The sequence below is a fragment of the Labeo rohita genome, chromosome 2 (genome assembly GCF_022985175.1).
Source record: "Labeo rohita strain BAU-BD-2019 chromosome 2, IGBB_LRoh.1.0, whole genome shotgun sequence".
NCBI lineage: Eukaryota > Metazoa > Chordata > Actinopteri > Cypriniformes > Cyprinidae > Labeo > Labeo rohita.
The window spans coordinates 11,303,470-11,328,841 of NC_066870.1; the positions used below are offsets into that span (position 1 = coordinate 11,303,470).

Consider the following 25,372-nt stretch of genomic DNA (forward strand, 5'->3'; position numbering starts at 1 on the left):
ACATTTGTGAATAATTAATGAATGATTTGATTGACAGCAATGGTTCTTGAGGCAAAGTTGCTCAGCATGTGGAGATCTATCAAATGATATGCATATTGTGTGGATGTGTGAAATACCACGTGAGTGAGGCACGTTACAGAGGCAAAAAACTCGTTAGCGCCAACTAGTGGCCGATTTCTTTCAAAATTCTTACAGACCTTTAGGGCCATGAGTCGAACATGCTCAGTGAGTTTCGTTCCGATGGGCCTCCGTTAACCTTGTCTAATAGGTGCTCAAACTTCATTGGCCTATGGCGGCCATGTTTTTTGAGATATGCCAATGTCCTCATAGACCCTTATGGCACATTGGACAGAGACACTGCATACCTATTTTCAGGTCGATCAGACCAACGATTGCATAGTTATAGTCATTTTTATGTTTTTTCAGGCTTATAGCGCCACCAAGTGGCTGAGCTGTGCAATTTTTTTTATTTGACCAAAGATTGAGCTTATACACATGTGTACAGAGTTTGGTGACGATATCTCATTCCGTTCAAAAGTGATAGCCAAATGTAGCAATTGGCTAACATTAACATAGAACGTTTTGTCATTGCTATGCGACCGTGAGTCGAAATTTCAACTTTTTTTTGATAATTATTGATATTCACTGTCCAGAGAATATTTCAGCACTGGTTTCGTTCCGATCGGCTGAAAAACCTAGGACTAGTTCGCAAAAGTAGGTTTCGGACATAACGCCATTTTGCAAAAAAACCGAACACCGTAGAGCAAAATTTCCGTAATACACTTTTCTTCGGCTTGACCCAAGGATTACAACGATGTAAAGTTTTTGAGTCTACGACAAAAAATGTACGAGCTATGGCCAAAATTGTAAAAAAAGTTAGTTTTTTGCGCTGTAGCGCCCCCGTTAGGCCGATTGGGCCGGTTCTTTGCGCCTGAGTAGCGAGGAGGACTACTACCTTCTGACCAAGTTTCAGCTCTCTAGGCCTTACGGTTTGGGCTGCACGATCAGTTTTAGCGCGGAATAATAATAATAAAAAAAATCTTAACAATTACAATAGGGTTTCAGTGCTACGCACTCGAACCCCTAATAATAATAATAATAAAAATCCTAACAATTACAATAGGGTTTCAGCGCTACGCGCTCGAACCCCTAAAAATCCTAACAATTACAATAGGGTTTCAGCGCTACGCGCTCGAACCCCTAATAAGACTAACGACGAAACTTCACTAGGGGAAGGGTTTGCCTGTCTTTATGTCTATAACTATACTGTATGGCTTGCTAACAAAAGGGGGATCCCAAATAAAAAGCCTTAGCGTATTCAACCTTCTTTCAAAAATGAGTGATTTTTGCATGCTTACGTGACAAACTTGTGTGGGAAATGGGGGGTGGTAAAGTACTGATCAGACTCCTCCAGAGAGGGGCCTCTGAGCTGTAGGGAGTGATTGGGGACCCCATGGCGCCATAGGGTGGGGTAACCTTGGGTGTGCAAAGAGATATAAAGCGGAGGCGATAACTCCCTCCTTTGTCACACTCAGCAGGGCGCTGTGTCTGTTTGACTGTGAACCTTTCTTGCAAGAAATAAACCTTAAAACGCAATTGCGCAGTTTGTCTTTATTGATCGAGAGCCTCAAGCAAAGATTTTTGCCACTACACTGGCAGCACAGAAGATAGTGGGATGCCTGCCGGGCTTGAGGGTGTGGAGACTGTGAGGTTAGAGAGCGTGGGCCCTGCATGGCTTGGGAGTGAGGGCTCTGCGTGGCTTGGGAGCTGAGACGAGACCTGGCGAGGCTTTGGGATGTCAGCTGACACGTGACGAGGCTCTGGGGGGTCAGCTGATACGTGACGAGGCTCTGGGGGTTCAGCTGAGATGTGACGAGGCTCTAGAGGATCAACTGAGACGTGACGTGGCTTTGAAAGGTCAGACAGGACCTGGTGAGGTTCTGGCTGGACAGCCGTGGCTTGGCGAGGCCCTGTACTAACAGCCATGTCGTGTAGCTGTGACTTGAATTGGCTCATGAAGGTCAGCTGTGACTTGACTTGGCTCAGGAAGATCAGCTGTGACTTGACTTGGCTCGTGAAGGTCTATTGTATTGGCTTGGCTCGGGGACAACAGCAGCAACTTGACTTCGCTCATGAAGATCTGCTGTAACTTGACTTGGCTCATGAAGATCAACTGTGGCTTGGCTTGGCTCGGGGAAAACAGCAGCAACTTGACTTGGCTCATAAAGATATGCTGTAACTTGGCTTGGCTCATGGAGATCAGCTGTGATTTGGCTTAACATAGACAACCCAGCTGTAACGTGACTTGACTCGGGAACAACAGCTGTAACTGTGCTTGACTCAGGAACAACAGCTGTAATGTGACTTGACTCAGGAACAACAGCTGTAATGTGACTTGACTCAGGAACAACAGCTGTAACTTGGCTTAAGTCAGGAACAACAGCTGTAACTTGACTTGACTCATGGGGAACAGCTGTGGCTTGACTTGGCTCATAAAGATATGCTGTATCTTGGCTTGACTCATGGAGAACAGCTGTGACTTGGCTTGACTCATGGAGAACAGCTGTGACTTGGCTTGACTCATGGAGAACAGCTGTGACTTGGCTTGATTCATGGAGAACAGCTGCGACTTGGCTTGACTCATGGGGAACAGCTGCGACTTGGCTTGATTCAAGAACTACAGCTGTAACTTGACTTGATTCAGAAGTAACAGCTTTAACTTGATGAGGCTCAGGCGTAGTAGCCATCTTGGCCGGGGACTCAGATGGGGCGGCCATCTTGTGGACTGGCTCTGGGATGGCGGCCATCTTGTGGACTGGCTCGGGGATGGCGGCCATCTTGTGGACTGGCTCGGGGATGGCGGCCATCTTGTGGACTGGCTCGGGGACGGCGGCCATGACAGGTGCAGGCCCTGGAACGGCAGGCATGGCGTGAGCAGGCCCTGGAGCGGCAGGCATGGCGTGAGCAGGCCCTGGTGTAGAAAACATGACGTGAGCAGGCAGTGGCTTGGCAGACGTGATGAGTGCAAGCAGTGGCTTGGCAGACGTGATGAGTGCAAGCAGTGGCTTGGCAGATGTGACGAGTGCAGGCTGTGGCTTGGCAGACGTGACGAGTGCAGGCTGTGGCTTGGCAGACGTGACGTGTGCAGGCTGTGGCTTGGCAGACGTGATGTGGGCAGGCTGTGGCTTGGCAGACATGACGTGGGCAGGCTGTGGCTTGTCAGACGTGACGTGGGCAAGCTGTGGCTTGGCAGACGTGACATGCGCAGGCTGTGGCTTGGCAGAAGTGACGTGTGCAGGCTGTGGCTTAACAGGCATGAAGTCAGCAGGCCTTGGCTTGGTAGGCATGACATGAGGAGGCTGTGGCTTGGCAGGCATGGAGTGAGAGGGCTCTGATGCAACTTGAATAATTCCAGACATGACAGAAAAATTATTGGGTTTGGCAGATACTGGGGGATAACAGGATTCCTCATCAGCTAGCCCCACAGTAAATGGTGAACCAGTCAACCGGAGTGCAAAATCAGTGTATTGTCCAAGTGTCCAGTGTGGGGTATTGCGTGGCATGAAACGTGACAAATCCTTGCTTAGACCATAACGAAAAATGTCCTTCAGAAAAGTGTCATTAAAATCTACCTGGTAGCACAGTCCGCAGAAGTCTGCTACATAGTCCTCTATGGGACGGTTTCCTTGTCGGAGACCGACGAGACGATCTGCTGGGTTCATGGTTGGTTGTGTATAAAAAAGCTGCTGGATCTGTGGTGTGGCGAAGTATTCTGTAACGGGGACTCAACAGACAGCGTGGATAGATCCAAACGCAAGCTTTATTAGAACACGGCGTGGTAAACTTCCGGTTCCGGTCTCCTGTTGCAGAGTGGTGTGCGTTTGTAGCTCCCTAGAGTTTTATTCTTCTGAGGAAATCTCTATTTTACTATTACTTTCTGTTGTTTAAAGCGATAAAATATAGCTTTTTTTCCCCACCAGATTTCTGTTATTATCCATCAAACTAATCCGATCGCTCGCTTTTAATCTATAACCGCCAGTGCAACGCTGCGCTGTGTGTTAGCATTCCGTTTGCCGGTTAGCCTGCCATTTGCGTTCCCACTCACGTCTACTACCGCTTTCCTTTCTTCCCTCGCTCTCGTTGATCGCTCGTTTTTATTCTACAACCGCGAGTGCAGCGTGTTTGTAGTGTGTTAGCCGGTTAGCTTGCCATTCACTTTTAACTTTTCTCTACGCCTTTTTCTACACAAGTTCATCAGACAACAGTGGTGAGTTGAAATCATTCTACATCTACGGTGAGTAATGGCTTCTTCTCCTTTCCTGGTAACCTGCATCACCTGTCATATGTATAGTTTATCAATCTCTGTCGGCAGCCAGGGATTCACATGTGATAAATGCAGGGAAATAGTTAGGCTGACAGAGAAGATTTCAGAACTAGAGACACGCATCCAAACTCGCGGGTCAAAACACCGCTTTTCCGTTCTGATCAGAACATCAAACAGGTTCTCCCCACTCAGTGACGCACCCACTGAGAAACCTGATCAAAGTGCTCTAGTTATTGGCGATTCTATTGTACGGAACGTGAAAATAGAGACACCAGCCACCATAGTCCAGTGTTTACCGGGAGCCAGAGCGCCTGACATCTTGGCAAATTTAAAAGTGCTGGCTAATGCTAAACGTAAATTCAGTAAGATAGTTATTCACGTCGGCACAAATGATGTTCGACTTCGCCAGTCGGAGATCACTAAAAATAATGTTAAAGAGGTGTGTGAACTTGCAAGTATGATGTCAGACACTGTAATTTGCTCTGGCCCCCTCCCTGCGTATCGTGGTGACGAGATACATAGCAGACTGTCGTCACTAAATGGCTGGATGTCTAAGTGGTGCCCGCAGAATAACATAGGTTTCATAGACAATTGGACAAGTTTTTGGGGCAGACCTGACCTGTTGAAAAGAGATGGTCTTCATCCCTCCAGGGGTGGTGCTGCTCTTCTCTCTAGTAATATGGCATATAGTCTTAGAGTTTGCACTTGACTAACTGGAGCCCAGGTCAGGAAGCAGACAGACTGGCTAATCCGACCGTCTGCTAGCCGCCTCACGTCACCAAAATCAGTTAATTCTCAGCACATAGAGACCCTTACACCTAGATATCATGCTATAGAGACTGTGTCTGTTCCCTGAGCTAGACAATACAAAAGACGTCCAAACCAATTTAAGAGTAACAATCTAATCAACGTTCAACAAATAAAAAACTTACATAATACAGAGAAACAAATGATAAAACTTGGCCTTTTGAATATCAGGTCCCTCTCTACAAAAGCGCTTTTTGTAAATGATATGATCATTGATCATAATCTAGATGTGCTATGTTTGACAGAAACCTGGCTAAAATCAGATGATTACATTATCTTAAACGAGTCTACTCCTCATGATTACTGTTATAAACATGAGCCACGTCTAAAAGGTAAAGGGGGAGTGTTTCTACAATTTATAGCAATATTTTTAGTGTTTCACAGAGAGCGGATTTCAAGTATAACTCATTTGAAGTAATGGTGCTTCATATAACATTATCCAGAGAAACAATTGTTAATGATAAATCCCCTATGACGTTTGTACTTGCTACTGTATACAGGCCACCAGGGCACCATACAGATTTTCTTCAAGAATTTGCTGATTTTATATCTGAGCTGGTGTTGGCTACAGATAAGGTCTTAATAGTAGGTGACTTTAACATCCATGTTGATATTGAAAATGATGCGCTGGCAGCTGCATTTACAGACATTCTAAATTCTATTGGAGTTAGACAACACGTGTCAGGTCCCACTCATTGTCGAAATCATACTCTAGACTTAATACTGTCACATGGAATTGATGTCAATGCCGTTGAGATTCTGCAGCAAAGTGATGATATCTCTGATCATTATCTAGTCTCGTGTATACTTCAGATAACTAAAACTGTAAATTCAACTCCTTATTACAAGTATGGTAGAACCATCACTTCTACTACAAAAGATTGCTTTCTAAGTAATCTTCCTGACTTATCTGAATTCTTCAGCATGTCCAATAGCTCAGAAAAACTTGATGAAGTAACAGAAACTATTGACTCTCTCTTTTCCAGGACTCTAGATACGGTCGCTCCTCTGCGCCTAAGGAAGATTAAGGAAAATAGTCCGACCCCGTGGTATAACGAGCACACTCGCGCCCTAAAGAGAGCAGCCCGGAAAATGGAGCGCAGCTGGAGGAAAACAAAATTAGAGGTTTTTCGTACTGCTTGGCGGGAATGTACCCTATCGTACAGAAAAGCGTTAAAATCGGCCAGATCTGACTACTTTTCGACTCTTTTAGAAGAAAACAAACATAACCCTAGGTATTTATTCAATACAGTGGCTAAGTTAACAAAAAATAAAGAACCAACAGGCACTGACTATGCCCATCAGCATAGCAGTAATGACTTTATGAACTACTTTACTTCTAAGATCGATACAATTAGAGACAAAATTGTCACTATGCAGCCGTCAATTACAGTGTTGCATCAGATAGTGCGCTATAGATCTCCTGGGGAACAATTCAACTCATTCTCTACTATAGGTCAGGAAGAATTGTATAAACTTGTTAAATCATCTAAACCAACAACTTGTATGCTAGACCCTATTCCATCTAGGCTACTAAAAGAGATGCTTCCAGATCTCATAGATCCTCTGCTAAATATTATTAATTCATCACTGTCATTAGGATATGTCCCCAAAACCTTCAAACTGGCTGCTATTAAGCCTCTAATTAAAAAACCACAACTTGACCCCAACGAATTAACTAATTACAGACCTATCTCGAATCTCCCATTTCTGTCAAAGATATTAGAAAAGGTTGTATCCTCACAGTTATCTTCCTTCCTACAGAAATATGATATCTGTGAGGATTTTCAGTCAGGTTTTAGACCGTACCATAGTACTGAGACTGCTCTTATTAGAGTTACAAATGATCTACTCTTATCATCCGATCGTGGTTGTATCTCTCTGTTAGTGCTACTGGATCTTAGTGCTGCGTTTGATACTGTTGACCACAACATTCTCTTGAATAGACTTGAGAATTATGTTGGCATTAGTGGTAGTGCATTGGCATGGTTCAAATCGTATCTATCTGACCGCCATCAATTCGTGGCAGTAAATGATGAGGTATCATATCGATCTCAAGTGCAGTATGGAGTACCACAAGGCTCAGTACTAGGGCCATTACTCTTTACGCTTTACATGTTACCCTTGGGTGATATCATCAGGAAATATGGTGTTAGCTTTCACTGCTATGCTGATGATACCCAGCTCTATATTTCTTCGCGGCCTGGCGAAACGTACCAATTTGAAAAACTAATGGATTGTGTAGTTGAGTTAAAAAATTGGATGACAAGTAATTTCTTACTGCTAAATTCTGAAAAAACAGAGGTGTTAGTTATTGGGCCTAAAACCTCAGCGTGTAATAACCTAAAACACTGTCTAATACTTGATGGCTGTTCTGTCAATTCTTCGTCATCAGTTAGGAACCTAGGTGTGCTATTTGATGGTAATCTTTCCTTTGAAAACCACATCTCTAGTATTTGCAAAACTGCATTTTTCCATCTCAAAAATATATCTAAACTACGACCTATGCTATCAATGTCAAATGCTGAAACATTAATTCATGCGTTTATGACCTCACGGTTAGATTATTGTAATGCTTTATTGGGTGGTTGTTCTGCTCGCTTAATAAACAAACTCCAGCTGGTCCAAAATGCAGCAGCTAGAGTTCTTACTAGAACCAAAAAGTATGATCATATTAGCCCGGTTCTGTCTACACTGCACTGGCTCCCTATTAAACATCGTATAGATTTTAAAATCTTGCTAATTACTTATAAAGCCCTGAATGGTTTAGCTCCCCAGTACCTGAGTGAGCTCTTATCGCATTATAGTCCCTCACGTCCGCTGCGTTCTCAAAACTCTGGCAATTTGATAATACCGAGAATATCAAAATCAACCGCGGGCGGCAGATCTTTTTTTATTTAGCACCCAAACTCTGGAACAATCTACCCTACAATGTTCGGGACGCAGACACACTCTGTCAGTTTAAATCTAGATTAAAGACCCATCTCTTTAACCTTGCTTACACATAACAAATCCACATTCTTATAATTCAAATCCGTTAAAGGATTGTTAGGCTGCACTAATTAGGTCAACCGGAACCGGGAACACTTCCCATAACACCCGATGTACTCGGTGCATCGTCAGAAGAATGGCATCTACGCTAATATTAGTCTGTTTCTCTCTTATTCCGAGGTCACATTAACCACCAGATCCAGTCCGTATCCAGATCAGATGGTCACTGCAGTCCCCCGGATCCAGTCCGAACCCAGCCCAGACGGTGGATCAGCACCTAGAGACGACCTCTACAGCCCTGAATGTCAGCGGAGTCCACATCAACTAGATGAGCCCCAGAGACGGATCCACATTAAAGATTTAATAAATCACCATAAATCAACCATTCAAGATATTCCAAATCCGCTCACAATTTAACATCTTCAGTATATTGGCATCATGTTGACAAAGTTTGGTGTAAATTCATTGTTTTTTGTAGGAGTAGTATTCATTCATTCACAGCTATATTTTTCCAAAAATCCACATTTAAATCAAAATAGCAGACTTCCTGTTGGTCGCAGCTAATGAATGTAAATTAGAAAGTTGTCCGGCTTGATGAGACCAATATACATACCGAGTTTGGTGTCTGTAGCTAAAACTAACCCCCCCACTTTTGACAAAAGGTGACGCTATAGAGCGCCTCCTCCACGCCCATTTATGAGCCTTTGCCAGTGTCTAACTATCATTAATACTGATGTGTGTGTTGAGTTTCATGAAAATCCAACCTTATTAAGTGCCCCAAAAACACAGGAAACAAATGTTAAAGTTTGACACGTTGCCATGGCAACAGCATTTAATGTATCAATGACCCCTTTATAGATTCTCATCGGCTGTGTTTTGACATTATTCTGATGAAGTTTGAAGCAAATCGGGTAAAAATAACCATGTGATATCAAAGCACTTTTAAAAGAGACACACTTCCTGTTGCCAGTTGGTGGCGCTATAACTTTGACTGCTAATAGTCACATCTATGTGATCGGCATCATACAACAAACAAACCACTGAAGTTTCATCCGAATCAGACAATGTGTGCAATAGTTATTAGGCATTTCCTGTTTCTCATTTCTCGCCATAATTTTAATGCCTCGCCACGGCCAAACCGTTCGAGATATCAAAAATCCCCTCACAATTTTTGATCCCCAATGTCTTGAGATCAGCTTGACCGAGTTTGGTGGCAATTGGGTAAAAAACCTAGGACTAGTATATCAAATTCCAGAGCATGTGTTTTTCACAAAACCCAGAATAACCAACTTCCTGTTGGGATTAGCTAATGCCATAGAGAGCGAAAGTTGTTCAGATTGATGAGTTCTATATGTGTACTGAGTTTCATTTGTGTAAGTGCAAGTTTGTGTGAGATATGACCCTTCAAATTCCAGGGGGCGCTGTAGAGTCCCCTTGCCACGCCCATGTACCAGTCTCTGTCAGGCCCTAATGGCCGCAGATTCCAAGGTGTGTGCCAATTTTCAAGAGTTTTTGAGCATGTTAAGGGCCTCAAAACCCCCCAAAACCTTGACAAAAAATAATAAGAAGAATAATAATAAAAAATCCTAAGGAAAACAATAGGGCCTTCGCCCTTTTAGGGCTCGGGCCCTAAAAAGAATCCTAAGAAAAACAATAGGGCTCTCGCCCTTTCAGGGCTCGGGCCCTAATAATAATAATAAAGAAGAAGAATCTTTTGAAAAACAATAGGGCTCTCGCCCTTTCAGGGCTCGGGCCCTAATAATAAAGAAGAAGAATCCTTCGAAAAACAATAGGGCTCTCGCCCTTTCAGGGCTCGGCCCTAATAATCCTTAGAAGAACAATAGGGCCTTCGCCCTTTTAGGCTTGGGCCCTAATAATAATAATCCTTAAAAAACAATAGGTCGTATAAATAACAGTAATATGAACCTATTGAGTACTCCTGCCCCAAGAGCAGCGCATAATTCAGTTTAGTACTGTTATTTTTACTCCTGCCCTGAGAGCAGCGCATAATTCAGTAAAAATAACAGTAATACGAATATATTCAGTACTCCTGCCCTGAGAGCAGCACATAGTACATTAAAAATAACAGTAATATGGACCTATTGAGTACTCCTGTCCTGAGAGCAGCACTAATGTTAATGCTAGTGCTAACTGACTAATGAAATGCCACGGAGATTTGAACGAGTTCTGTTGTCGCTCATATCGGCTTCACAGACAACGCGGTAGCATTGGAAAAGCATGTTTTACTCAGTCTACCCCATAAGCAGTTTTGGTGCGATCGACTGATAAAGCAGTTGAATGAAAATGCATATGATATGATATGTAGTCGATGATTGCTTGTTCTGTGCATCTTTGCCGGCTAATTATCTCAGTAAACATTAGAGTTATGTTGATTTATTATTATGTTTTAAATAAAATAGCAAATGCCTCCCACGAAGCCTTAATAACGTTTCTGTCTGAAGTATTCCCTCCACACATCCAAATTTCCTGACCCCGCCTCTCCTTCAATTTCACTGGTTGAATCTGTAAACCGATCATTTTCCTTTCTGCCCTCAGAACATTTTTGTGTAAGTAAAACTCCTATCTGCGTGGTATAACGAGCACACTCGCGCCCTAAAGAGAGCAGCCCGGAAAATGGAGCGCAGCTGGAGGAAAACAAAATTAGAGTTTTTTTCGTACTGCTTGGTGTGAATGTACCCTATCGTATAGAAAAGCGTTAAAAACTGCAAGATCTGATTTACTTTTCGACTCTTTTAGAAGAAAACAAACATAACCCTAGGTATTTATTCGATACAGTGGCTAAGTTAACAAAAAATAAAGAACCAACAGGCACCGACTGTGCCCCTCAGTAAAGCAGTAATGACTTTATGAACTACCTTACCTCCAAGATCGATACTATTAGAGACAAAATTGTCACCATGCAGCCATCAGTTACAGTATCACATCAGATAGTGCGCTATAGATCTCCTGGGGAACAATTCCACTCATTCTCTACTATAGGAGAGGAAGAATTGTATAAACTTGTTAAATCATCTAAACCAACAACTTGTATGCTAGACCCTATTCCATCTAGGCTACTAAAAGACTTGCTTCCAGATCTCATAGATCCTCTTCTGAATATTATTAATTCATCACTGTCATTAGGATATGTCCCCAAAACCTTTAAACTGGCTGCTATTAAGCCTCTCATTAAAAAAAACACAACTTGAATTAATTACAGACCAATCTCGAATCTCCCATTTCTGTCAAAGATATTAGAAAAGGTTGTATCCTCACAATTATCTTCCTTCCTACAGAAAAATGATATCTGTGAGGATTTCCAGTCAGGTTTTAGACCGTACCATAGTACTGAGACTGCTCTTATTAGAGTTACAAATGATCTGCTCTTATCATCCGATCGTGGTTGTATCTCTCTGTTAGTGCTACTGGATCTTAGTGCTGCGTTCGATACTGTTGACCACAACATTCTCTTGAACAGACTTGAAAATTATGTTGGCATTAGTGGTAGTGCATTGGCATGGTTCAAATCGTACTTATCTGACCGCCATCAATTCGTGGCAGTAAATGAAGAGGTATCATATCGATCACAAGTGCAGTATGGAGTACCGCAAGGCTCAGTACTAGGCTCGTTACTTTTTACGCTTTACATGCTACCCTTGGGAGATATCATCAGGAAATATGGTGTTAGCTTTCACCTTTATGCTGATGATACTCAGCTCTATATTTCTTTACGGCCCAGTGAAACATACCAATTTGATAAACGAATTGTGTAGTTGAGTTAAAAAACTAGATGACAAGTAATTTCTTACTGCTAAATTCTGAAAAAACAGAGGTGTTAATTATTGGACCTAAAACCTCCATGTGTAATAACCTAAAACACTGTCTAATACTTGATGGCTGTTCTGTCAATTCTTTGTCATCAGTTAGGAACCTAGGTGTGCTATTTGATGGCAATCTTTCCTTCGAAAACCACATCTCTAGTATTTGCAAAACTCCATTTTTCCATCTCAAAAATATATCTAAATTACGACCTATGCTCTCAATATCAAATGCTGAAACATTAATTCATGCGTTTATGACCTCAAGGTTAGATTATTGTAATGCTTTATTGGGTGGTTGGTCTGTTCACTTAATAAACAAACTCCAGCTGGTCCAAAATGCAGCAGCTAGAATTCTTACTAGAACCAGAAAATATGACCATATTAGCCCGGTTCTGTCAACACTGCACTGGCTCCCTATTAAACATCGTATAGATTTTAAAATCTTGCTAATTACTTATAAAGCCCTAAATGGTTTAGATCCTCAGTACCTGAGCGAGCTCTTACCACATTATAGTCCCTCATGTCCACTGCATTCTCAAAACTCTGGAAATTTGATAATACCTAGAATATCAAAATCAACCGCAGGCAGCAGATCATTTTCTTATCTAGCGCCCAAACTCTGGAACAATCTACCCAACACTGTTCGGGACGCAGACACACTCTGTCAGTTTAAATCTGGATTAAAGACCCATCTCTGTAACCTTGCTTACACATAACACATCAACATATTCCTATAATTCAAATCCGTTAAAAGATTGTTAGGCTGCATTAATTAGGTCAACCGGAACCGGGAACACTTCCCATAACACCCGATGTACTCAGTGCATCGTCAGAAGAATGGCATCTACGCTAATATTAGTCTGTTTCTTTATTATTCCGAGGTCACCTTAACCACAAGATCCAGTCTGTATGAATGTCAGCGGAGACCACATCGACTAGATGAGCCCCAGAGACGGATCCCCAGTGAAGACCTCGTCACCTAGACGGCCATCAGCACAAGACCACGGGAACCAGATGAGTCCTCTGCGTCTGGCCAGAGGAGAACTGGCCCCCCGACTGAGCCTGGTTTCTCCCAAGGTTTTTTTCTCCATTTGTCACAGATGGAGTTTTGGTTCCTTGCCGCTGTTGCCTCTGGCTTGCTTAGTTGGGGACACTTTTTCTTCACACAATATTGTTTTTTATTTGAACTGAACTGAGCTAGATGATGACATCACTGAATCCATTAATGAACTGCCTTTACCTGAAAATTGAGTGTTTACTGTTGTCCTTTTGCATTATTGATGCACTATTTCCTATTTAATACTGTACAGCCGCTTTGTCACAATTCTGTATTGTTAAAGGCGGTATATAAATAAAAGTGACTTGACTTGACTTGACAAGAATAGACATGATCGCGTCTCCGTCCGCCGTCCGCCGTCCTGTGTGGTGCTGCAGTCTGTCTGTGAGTGAATTAAAAAAAATGCCGCCAGCCTTTCGACAGTCTTGTTGTGAAATGCTATTGGCTCTTGGGTGTCTTGTGACCGATTGCGTTATGCTGTTGTGAAATGTCATTGGCTGTTGTGTGTTTCGTGACCGATTGCGTCACGCTAATGTTCGGGAGTATCTTTTTGAATAAGATGTGAGCGCGTGAGCGGGATCGTTTTAGCAATTAAAACCTTCAATCTTTGCATAAAGAGAGCGTATGGCTTCAACAGACTTGGAATGCAATAGGACTTGTTTGTAATGCTTTTATACTGCTTGTTTATGGTCAGTTTTTGCAATAAATACCTGTACTTATAAATACCTCTACTGTACTTATAATTGTCTGCTACGTCTTTTATATTGTTTAGAAATGGGTAGGTTTAGGGTAGGGGTAGGTTTAGGTGCTCCAATGAAAGTATACATTTATATAAAAGTATTTCTATTTTTTACAAATGCATGCAAACCATTCAATTAAGACAAACAACTTAAAACAATGGAGGACGCTGCGTGTCGAAAAATGATGCAGAAAGGGGTACCATGGGCATCAAAAAGTGATGCTAAAGGTGTCCTGACCAAGTGTCAATATGTGACGAGTTGGGAGTGAGAACGTGTTGGTTCTTTACTCACTGCTGTCTGTGTACTCTACTTTGAAATGGTAGTTATATGAGTATTCACAACAATGAACACATTTTTCCAGATGTATCATAACAAAGTAAACAAATTTTGTACCCAGAAAAATGCCAATTAGCAAAACAAAAATTAATAACAATTAATATTTTTTCTATTAATTGCTAATTGCCTGTATAATAATACCTGTATATTTATAACTAATATTATTATTACAGTTTTTCTCAATTACTTAAACGCATTTCTTGAAATTATGCCTTTTTTTTGTGAAACTCCGTAAATCCGTAACTTCTAACTCAATTCCCCAAACTATATTCAGGTCAAAATGAAGTTCTCCACTCAAAACAACTCAATCTTGCTGAAAAAACAAACTTTGCTCTCAGACATGACACACAAACCCTCAAAAACACACACACTACAACACAGTTTTACACTAATGAGATCAATTCAAAACAATACTACGAAAACTGGTAATAAGTGTAGCTTGGGAAAAAAAAAATCACATAATGAACATAACAAATGTATGCTTTTGCAAGTGTTTTAATCCTTAATTTATTGTACTGTTGAGTACAGCACAAAACAGCAAACAACAACAAAATAATTATTCTGCCCCAGCATCCTGTCTTTGGTCTGGGACAGGCCAAAGAACCTCCTCAACATCACAGACGGCATTGGCCCTGGACAGGCAGTGGGGGTAAAATCCTCTTGCATGCCTGATTCAACCCTCAAGTCAAATCAAGTCACCTTTATTTATATACCGCCAAAGGCAACAGTAAACACTCACATTTAAGGTAAAGGTAGTTAATCAAAAACAATAAAATAGAATGCAATATTGTGTTAAGAGAAAGTGTCCCCAACTAATCAAGCCAGAGGCGACAGCGGCAAGGAACCAAAACTCCATCGGTGACAAATGGAGAAAAAAACCTTGGGAGAAACCAGGCTCAGTCGGGGGGCCAGTTCTCCTCTGGCCAAAGTTCCCGTGGTCTTGTGCCGACAGCCGACTAGGTGATGTGGTCTTCACTGTGGATCCGTCTCTGGGGCTCATCTAGTTGATGTGGACTCCGCTGACATTCAGGGCTGTAGAGGTCGTCTCTAGGTGCTGATCCACCATCTGGGCTGGATTCGGGCTGGATCCGGGGGACTGCAGTGACCATCTGATCTGGATACGGACTGGATCTGGTGGTTAATGTGACCTCGGAATAAGAGAGAAACAGACTAATATTAGCGTAGATGCCATTCTTCTGACGATGCACTGAGTACATCGGGTGTTATGGGAAGTGTTCCCGGTTCCGGTTGACCTAATTAGTGCAGCCTAACAATCCTTTAACGGATTTGAATTATAGGAATATGTTGATTTGTTTTGTGTAAGCAAGGTTAAAGAGATGGGTCTTTAATCTAGATTTAAACTGACAGAGTGTGTCTGTGTCCCGAACACTGTAGGGTAGATTGTTCCAGAGTTTGGGCGCTAGATAAGAAAATGATCTCCCGCCCGCGGTTGATTTTGATATTCTAGGTATTATCAAATTGCCAGAGTTTTGAGAACGCAGCGGACGTGAGGGACTATAATGTTATAGGAGCTCGCTCAGGTACTTAGGAGCTAAACCATTCAGGGCTTTGTAAGTAATTAGCAAGATTTTAAAATCTTTATACGATGTTTAATAGGGAGCCAGTGCAGTGTAGACAGAACCGGGCTAATATGATTATACTTTTTGGTTCTAGTAAGAACTCTAGCATGCATCAACTAAAATATGCGAGACTGCTTGTTTCTTGCCCTTGCCCTTCCTATTTCCCTTCCATGTTGTCGTTGTCCTCCTCCTTCTTCTCCTCTTCTTCCTCTTTCACCTCCTACTCTTTCTCTTCGCAATTACACATTACTGTATGCGGGATATTGATTGAAAAAGTCATTGTGAAATAGAAAAGAAAAAGAAATATGGACAAAGGCGGAAATATAAATTAGACCAGGGGTGGCGAACTCCAGTCCTGGAGAGCCGCAGCCCTGCAGAGTTGAGCTCCAACCCTAATAAAAACACAACTGCCTGTAGCTTCCAAGTAACCCTTCATACCTTGATTAGCTTGTTCAGGTGTGTTTGATTAGGGTTGAAGCAAAACTCTGCAGGGCTGCGGCTCTCCAGGACCGACGTTCCCCACCCCTGAATTAGACAGTCCACTGTCAGAATTTGTAACTCTTGCGTTGTCCTCTGTCTATATATGCTTTCCAGTTGAAGGTTCATGAGACGCTGAGATGTACCTTTGAGCTATTTCAGAAAACTGCTTTATCATTGGTTAATCTATAGTCTCTACATTATTGAAAGTCAATATTCACTTGAACAATTCATGACAAATTTACAAAAAGTTTAATAGAAATGTGTAAAATATGCTTGACAGTTTATAACAACTAGATCAAAAATTTAGCATTTACTGTAAAGACATATATGATGAGCTAATGACTTGATGTTTTGAGGGGTAAAACTATAGCACAGAAACTATATACATGTAATACATTTTGAGCAACATGACAATAGGAACCGATAATGTAGGAAACCGCAGACAAATCAGTTGCATAATCAATTGAATGAACAAAGCAAACGCAACTTGTTTTTAAAAAATTAGAAACATTTTATGATGTGCACAAGTGACTAAATGATGTGGAGCTGTAAGCTGACTTTGGCCCTTTTATCTCCATCGAAGGTTCTGATTGATGTGTGATAAATTTTGACTCCTAGTGAATCCACTTGGGTAACTGTGTGCTAATTGAGCTCAAACTTTGCAGACTTGAGTGAACAATACTGAATGCTAGTGCATTCTAAATGACCACATGGTGTAAGCACTGAGAAATGTAGGGATTTGTGCGTAGAGTTTTGCAGTAACAGTTCACCAAATATGACTCATTGTTAAAGCAGGGGAATAGTGTTTATAGTTCAGGGAAATGGGTGTGCTTTTTGAAAAATGGCATTATGGTTTTGAAATTTTAGTTCAAAAGACTGGTTATAGTGTTTTAGCAATTGAGAAATACTGTAAAGTTTACACTGTTTTTCTATCACAAGTGGGTGAATGTCTAACAAATGTATTTGAGAAGATCATTAAATTTCTCATAATATCATACTTATCCACCTTATTCCTAAACGCAAAAGTAAGCCAATAGCCGCTGTAGGGTAATAACGAGAAGAACAACAACATGTAGTAAACGGTAGAACTGTTTGCATTACAAACCAGTGTGTTCATAATTAAGGGTGTGTTCACACTTGTCATGTTTGGTTTGATTGAAACAAACTTTGATGTCATTGCTCTGTTAGTGCATTTGAGTAAGTTCATTTGAGTAAGTGTGAACGTTGCCATCCGAACCCTGGTGCGCTACAAACAAGTGGACCATGAGTCTTGGTCCGCTTCCGCTCTGGTATGGTTGGAATGAAATATGAATGCAACACAGACCAAATACTTCTAAACAAACCAAAAACAGGAAGTAATGACAAGATGCAAAGCTATCTGACATGATTTCATGAAGAGAACAAGCGGTGTTTTCAAAACAAAATAAGCAGAGGGCAAACGTGGAGGTAAAGTGTCTTTTATGAGGTCTTTGTGAGGTCTTTTTAAGTGCTGCAACCAATTAAAAAAAAAAAAAAAATATTGCATTTGCTTGTGCAAACTCATCCCGGTGTGTTGACTTTTCACCGACTACTATGCCAGAGCTTGTTGACGCGTCACACACCAGCTGTTGTGAACGTGCTTGATACAGTTGGACATTCTGATGAATCAGAGGTAAAAATTATATAAATACTGTACAGTTTCTAGCACAGACCGATTGTTTTGTGTCTTTAGACCTCAATATATCGTCATGAGCCGCAGGGTTTAATTTGGTTTTGTCTGTGTATGTTTTTTTGACTCTGAAATCTGTGGATCCCATTGACTGCCATTATATGGCTGACAGACTGCAACGGTTTGAGTAAAAATCTTTGTTTGTGTTCTACTGAAGAAACAAAGTCACCCACATCTTGAATGCCCTGGGGGTAAGCAGATAAACATAAAATTTTTCATTTTTGGGTCAACTATCCCTTTAAAGTGGTGCTGAGCAGACCGAGTACTTTGATGTTATATACCTGCAATGCAACTTTAAGTCGAACGCACCTTTTCCTTATGTTTGGGGTGTTCTGGTGAGTTCTGTAACTAAATATATGTCATTCAACCTGACCAATCAGGTCGTGAATGTACCATTGTGCCTTTAGGTTCGGTATCTTTAGGTTCGCTGTGAAAAATGCCAGTGTGAACGCTAAGCAGACTAGGACCAAATGTATTATTTTCCTTTTTGCTCCGGACCAAATGAATGTGAACACATCCTAATAGATAATACACTAAAAAAAGATGGTAAGACACACCAATTTGAAATATCAAGCAGCAAAACGATCGGTTCTGTACAGCTAAAAATAGCTGGAAGCAAATGAGACCGGAAGCAAGACCAGTACAATTTACAAATGGCCATGCCCATTTTTACATTTAGAATAAGGTGAATTACATGAAAATTCTGTCATCATTTACCTACCCATGTCTTTTCCAACCTGTATAACTGACTTTCCTCTGTGGAACACACACAAATTTTTTTTTTTTTTTTTTTTTTTTTTTTTTTTTTTTTTTTTACACTGTTTACAGAGATTGTGGATACAACGGCTACTCAAAATGGTAATCATATGTGCTTATCCTGCTTGTTGCAACTGATTAAAAAAAATAGTAATGAAATATTTCGTTTGCTTACGCAAACTCATCCTGGTGTGTTGACTTTTCACCGACTACTATGCCAGAGCTTATTTTTTTTTCTTACTTTCTTACTTTTATAGTTTTTTTTTTTTTTCACACAAGTAAATTTTGTAAATGTTGATGGGTTTTTGTTTTTTGGTATGTGTTATAGGGGTGAAATGCTGCTTTCCTTATTCATTTCTTGTGCTGTAATACAGTCAGTAAAATGAAAAGATGTTATTCTTATCCTATAATGAAATACTTAGGTGACAAATCATTCAAACTTCAAAGACAAAAGTTAATAGTTTATGTAATGCTCCCTGTTGTTAGTATTTTTAGATCAGTGTGTTATGAATGAAATGTATGTTTTCTGAATGAGAATTGTTGCCAGTGTTATGGTGAAACAAGCTTATTTTGTGAGACATATATGAAGTGTTTTGTTGGTCTGAGTAAGTTTTGGAGGTGAGATAAACAGTTTAATCAAGATTCATGTCGGTAATACAGACTGTATGAACAGTTCTGAAAATGTGGCTTCAGTATTGAAAACTGTAACACCTCTTTCTTTATCCCCTGTTTTTATTTTTATTTATTTTTATTGATATTTTATCATTATTATAATTATTTTTTGCATAATTGTTATTGCTTTTTGTATACTTCACCTTTTATTATTACTGTAAAGCAATTGTTAAAAAAAAAAAAAAAAAAAAAATTGGAAAACTGCATTTCCTGTGTTGAGTGTATGATTAACCAGGCAGTTATCAGTTTAGGGCCAACCGAAAATATACATGTTCATTTGATAGAATGACAAATTACAGAGTTTTGTTTGTTGTGTTTGGACAAATGGTACATAAATGTCTGTGATTTGTGTAAAACCTTTTCTCATATATTTTAAAGTATTGGTTGGTTGTATTAATTGTATTGTGAAAACATTTGAGAGTTCTGTGCACTTCTCTTGTTTTGAGAAAATGATTTGCATGATTTGTAATTTGTTGGAATTAAACGTAAATCTGTTTAGGACAGTTGCAAAGTGTTTAGCCCACTGTGTTAACTGTTTTGAGAACAGTGACGTGAGTTTGGAGAAATGTGTCAAATCGATCGAGAAAAACTGTAAAATCTTCCTGGTCTACTGACATTTGTTAAGACATTACAATGCTCACGATAACTCGTTAACTCTACAATACATAAATCCACTTTACCAGCTAAATTACTCTTAGACAGCGATGACAGAAATATAAAAGGAGGGAAGTTCAAAGACAATATTGTAAAGATGGTGGCGCGCTTGTTTCTCTGGAGAATAAGGTCATGTTGTCATTCATACTATCACTCATAATAGTGTAAATTATACTCTGTATTGTACTGGTTATTGTAAAATCATTTTTTTTCCTAATAACAGAGTCTGAGTACAGCAAAAACGAAAAATTAACACAAAACACATGTAAATAGGTCAGTTTACACAACTCCCACAAGCCAATGCGCGGAGTCCGCTGAGTCACGTCACTGCTGTGTTTGTCGCCCAGTCCGTCTGCACTGTCTGAAACAGGTAAACTCCAGTTAACCATTATTGGTGAAACAGAGTGTTTGGCGTCCGTCTGTACTCTACACAAATTCGAAGAGGAGGAGAGTGTAGTAAAGTCATTCTCAAAGTGTGCGCGAGACCTAGTCGTTTTTGGTTCATGTTCATTTAAAGGACAAATATTTTTTACCAACTGCGACCTGCAGAACAACTCACCATCCGGGAACTTTGTATCTTGCACAAGAAGGTAAACCTTGTTGAAATCTTTAGTAGACGTGCTTTAGATTTAGTTTTGCGCGCGCTCTCTCTCTCTCTCTCTCTCTCTCTCTCTCTCTCTGTCTCTCTCTCTTCTCTCTCATATAGTAGCCCTGTTTTCTAACTTGGGGAAATCAAGAGTTATTGATTTTTATAAGTCTATTTATGATTTTGCCACATTTGAATGTATTTAGTGTTGTAATGAGGCCTTGTGCTCTGCTTTGTTTTTTGTAATAAAAGTTTTCTCTCTCTCTCTCAACAGTTAAGTTTTTAAAATAAATTGTTATCTTTTCAATCAGCATGTTCCTGACTACACTGGTTTTCTGCAGTGTTAGTCACGCTGTGTTTTACTGTTCTTTCTGTGTCATGTTCATAAGGTCACCTGCAAATCTCAGAATGAACTTTCTCTTGGAGACTCTTCGGTTGATAGTGTTGACCATCTGCTACCACCTAGAAGCCTTCTTAAAAGTGATTGTCCCTCAGAGAAAGAAAAATGTGTCTGGGGAGATTGTGCTCATCACTGGGGCCGGTAGTGGTATCGGCAGACTGATGGCCCTTGAGTTTGCCCCACTGGACGTCTCACTGGTGCTTTGGGACATTAATGTGGATGGTTTGAAGGAAACTGCAAAGCAGGTTAAAGAAAAGGGAGTATCAAGGGTACACTACTACCAGTGCGACTGCAGTGATAGAGAAGTGGTCTACCGAGTGGCAGATCAGGTAAGCCAAGTTTAAACCTGTTGTTGTCAGCTGTTTCCCTAGAATGATGAGTATTAATTTTTAACTTAAAACCATAAGTGGTCTGATTACTTTGTTGAATATAATTTAAGTGATCTGTTGAGTTGTATATTGTAGACAATAAAATTTTATTATAACATAATTACTCATTATCAAAGGTATTGGTGCACTCTTTTTCATCACCTTTAAACTCTCTCGTAAGGAAGCTCTTAATACTTGATTCTGATTGGTCAGTCATGACATTCTGCTAAAAAATATTTTTATATAATGACCCATTAACTATGTATTGGACCATTGTTTCTGGCAACAAGAACTTGATTCTGATTAGTCAGTAGTGGCATTTTGCTGTCATTTTTTTTTTTTTACATAGAGACTGCTTAACTACTGGACCATTGTCCCTGGCAATAGATATTTTATTCTGATTGGTCAGTCGTGGCTTTCTAAACTGTTTGTGTGTGTGTGTGTGTACTTGTTTTTGCTACATTGTGGGGACCAAATGTCCCCACAATAGAGCTTAGATCGGGCCCAAAAAATTAAACCCAATCCTACCCGAGCCCGTGCACCTTGTGTCCGAGCCCGACCCGGTCCGACACATTAACTGTAATTATGAGCCCGAGCCCAATTTAAACCTGACTATTTTTTAATACGTGAGCCGTTATAACAGACGTTCTCAACTACAATTCTAAGTTGTTTGAACTACAGAAATTAGTTTAGATTTATCTTAATGAAAAATGCAACAAGGACGAAGCATGTAAACTGCAATGTTTGTTTATTCAGAATGGATCGCAAATAGATCTGAATGAAAAAAAAAATAGCCTAAAAAAACGTGAACAATGATAAACATAGAAAATGAACAAGTAATTAACTTTGGATGGCATATGTAATAAATATGATAAGTTTTAGAATATTTTTAAATAAAATAAATATTTTAAAGCCTATTATAAAACGTAGTGCAAAACAGCTTCATGACCCTAAAAACTAGATTTTTAGCAATGATCTAAAACATGCAAAACGAACAAGAAAGAACTTGACCAAGTCTATAGGCATATAACAAAATTAATATAAATCGAATAATTTGAAAACACAACAAATAGGCCTATTTTGATATTTTCAAATGTAGGCATTATTGCAAAAACGCCAGTGGAGGAGACGCTGTCGCGGGAGCTAGAGCGTTGCTGCGCATAACACGCGTTGCAAATTGCGCAACTTTGTAGACTTACACGTGTTGCTCAGGCCGACTTTGCTAAAATATTCGTATAATATTTATAATTATGGCATAGCTCTCCACCCAATTAGGCTAATTAAGTAATGATTTAAAAAAAAAAAAAAAAACACACACAAATGCTTGATCATGGCCCCGCCCAGCCCGGCCCAGCCCGAAGATAGTGGCAGGAAATATCGGCCCGACCCGGCCCACGGGTCGGGTCGGGTCAAGTCTGGCCTCGGGCAGAGAATCTAAACTCTACCCCACAAGGATAGTAAAACCTGAAATTTTTGACATTGTGGGGACTGGCTTGAGGTCCCCATGGGTACAAAAGCTTATAAATCATAAAGAATGAGTTTTTTTGAGAAAATAAAAATGCAGAAAGTTTTCTGTAAGGGTTAGGTTTAGGGGTAGGGTTAGGGTAACGGGATAGAAAATACAGTGTGGACAGTATACAAACCATTGCACCTATGGAGAGTCCCCACAAGGATAATAAACCAGACGTGTGTGTGTGTGTGTGTGTGTATATATATATATATATATATATATATATATATAGTTGATAGGAATGTGACGAGATCCGATGTGTCTCGTAAGATCTTGTGACGATAGCCTTGCAAAACTTTTTGCAGTGTTTACATTAGAGCTGCACAATTAATCCTTAAAATATGAAAATCTCGATTCAAACACCCACGGGATCTTATTCCTGAATGACAACGATTTAGCTATGTCTATAAGGACTGTTTCACATCGCTAGTGTCAGTGGAGCATGAGAAGCACGTTTTGTCGCTGCCCATGTTAATGAATCAGAGGGTCGGGGTAAATGTGAATGCAGAAAGAGCAGTCTTTTTAACCACATTATAATCATTATTTATGTGTTGCAGACATTTAAATAATAGAAGTACTGGGATAAAAGTTTATAGTTCGGGTATAAACACTTATTGTCTACAGTAGCGATCAAAACGAAAGTATCTTAACACTTGTACATATTGTAACGCTCATCCTCTTCCGCCAGGAGGTGGCGACAACTGCCCGTTTAAAAAAAGAATGTCACTGAATCATTCATTCAGGAGATTTCAATAGTCAAACAAGTCTTAATGAAGTGACACTGACTCCTTCATTGAATGTGTTTTTTTTTTTGTTTTATTTAGTTTAAATGAATATACGTTTTTAAAAGACTTAAGCAATGAACAGTTTGTCAGAACCACTAGTAAATTCCATGATTTTGTTTAGTTTTCTAATCTTTTGTCTCCAGAAGCTTGAGAGAATTGTGGTCTCCCATTTATTAAAAACAACTGGGATTCCCAATTTATCCAGAATCGAGAAGCTCTTGTTTAAATGTTATTTATTACTGCATATAATTCATTAAAATGGAAGTTTAATTTCATAAAGTTCAAAATGCACCTACATTTCTTTGCATTTTGTCTTTTTCAGTTGAATAAAAGACTGTTTCCCCTATACATTTCATCATTAACATTTTTTTTAAGAAAAATTTAAAAATCTTGTCTCGTCTTGTTCTCGTGAACCCAGTCTCGTCTAATCTTGTGGTATAAGTGTCTCGTCACACCCCTAATAGTTGACGAGAAGAGGCTTTGTAATTTTATTGGTCGCAGAAAAAAAAAATTCCACAATAAGTGGCAAAGTTACGTAGTCTGTAATGGACAGATCATTAACGGCTGGTCTATGTGGTAATATACTACATCGGGCAGGACATCCAAAGGCTCACCTATCATTCATCGACTTCAAATATGGCTGTATGTAGTAGCGACTTTACGTGGCTGCTCAATCTAATGTTAACCCAGAAAAAATATGCTCTATTCAAGTGTCTGTGCGGAGTGTAGAAGCTGCGGCCGACTTTATTTCTTAAGCCGAAAACAAAGAAAGAGCTATAGTTTATCAATAAATTATTAAAACTAGGGATGTAATGGTATGAAAATTTCTGATCGCGATTTTAGTGACCAGAATGATCACGGTTATCAGTATTATCACGGTATTGTTAAAATGTACTGAAAATGTTTAAAATATACTGACACATAAATCACTTCACCAAGTTTTATATTTAAAATCAACAAACAAGAAATAAAACGACTTTTTGTTTGCATAATCACTAAAACAACAACGACAACAATAGCCTACCAATGATGTCCGGATTTTAAATGACAACATGACTGACAACAGTTTAACTACAACAGTTTAAATAATAGCATGTTCAAATATCGAATGTAACTTTTCAAATAAAGCTGTGAAAAAGTTTCATAAAAAGATTTCAGCCTTTAAATAAAGAAAAGGGTTAAGTCAAAATGATAATTGATTAAAAAAATATTATATGTATTTTATCTGTTCCATTAAAGAATCTAAATAACTGGTCTAAGTTGTTTAAATGTGTAGAATCCACTTAAGCTTGTTGTTGCAAGGCATGCAAATTCGGTCCGTCTTTTGGCCAGACAAAAACAGCACACAAGCTGAATGTAAATGTAAGTCTCTGTAAATCCACTGTATGACACTAGATGGCGCTTATGGAAAAGCTAAATTACAGCTGTTTCCGTGAACTCCATGGATAAAGCAGCATTGCGTCATGAACACTTCTTTAGATATTACATGGAGCGAAGGTGAAGACAAAATGCCATAGAGTCTTTTCTGAAGACAGTCAGAACCTTCAGAGGTACATTCATATAATTAATTAATTCATATATTCATTATAATTTCCGATTTATGTTTCTGCCGGTGGGTGCCCAACCCCCATTTGCAAAGTGAAATGTACAGACTGCAAACACATTAGTTACCAAATAATACACGTTCTTTCTTTGAGGGTTGTGCTTCACCAAATAAAATGATTTAATAAATACCTGTTTATAATAAGCACTTATTTGTGCGTACACAGGATGATGTTTGAGGGCGCACACGTAATA

General features: G+C 39.9%; 1 protein-coding gene across 1 annotated transcript in view; it reads left to right on the forward strand.

Moving 5' to 3' along the window:
• The first annotated feature begins 20,245 nt into the window (after positions 1 to 20,245).
• Positions 20,246 to 25,372, forward strand: part of sdr16c5a (short chain dehydrogenase/reductase family 16C, member 5a) — a 38,575-nt gene continuing 33,448 nt past the window's right edge. Inside the window, 2 exon segments of the mRNA XM_051128311.1 lie at positions 20,246 to 20,516; positions 20,902 to 21,241. Coding sequence (XP_050984268.1) covers positions 20,921 to 21,241 — 321 coding nt within the window. The 5' untranslated portion in view covers positions 20,246 to 20,516; positions 20,902 to 20,920.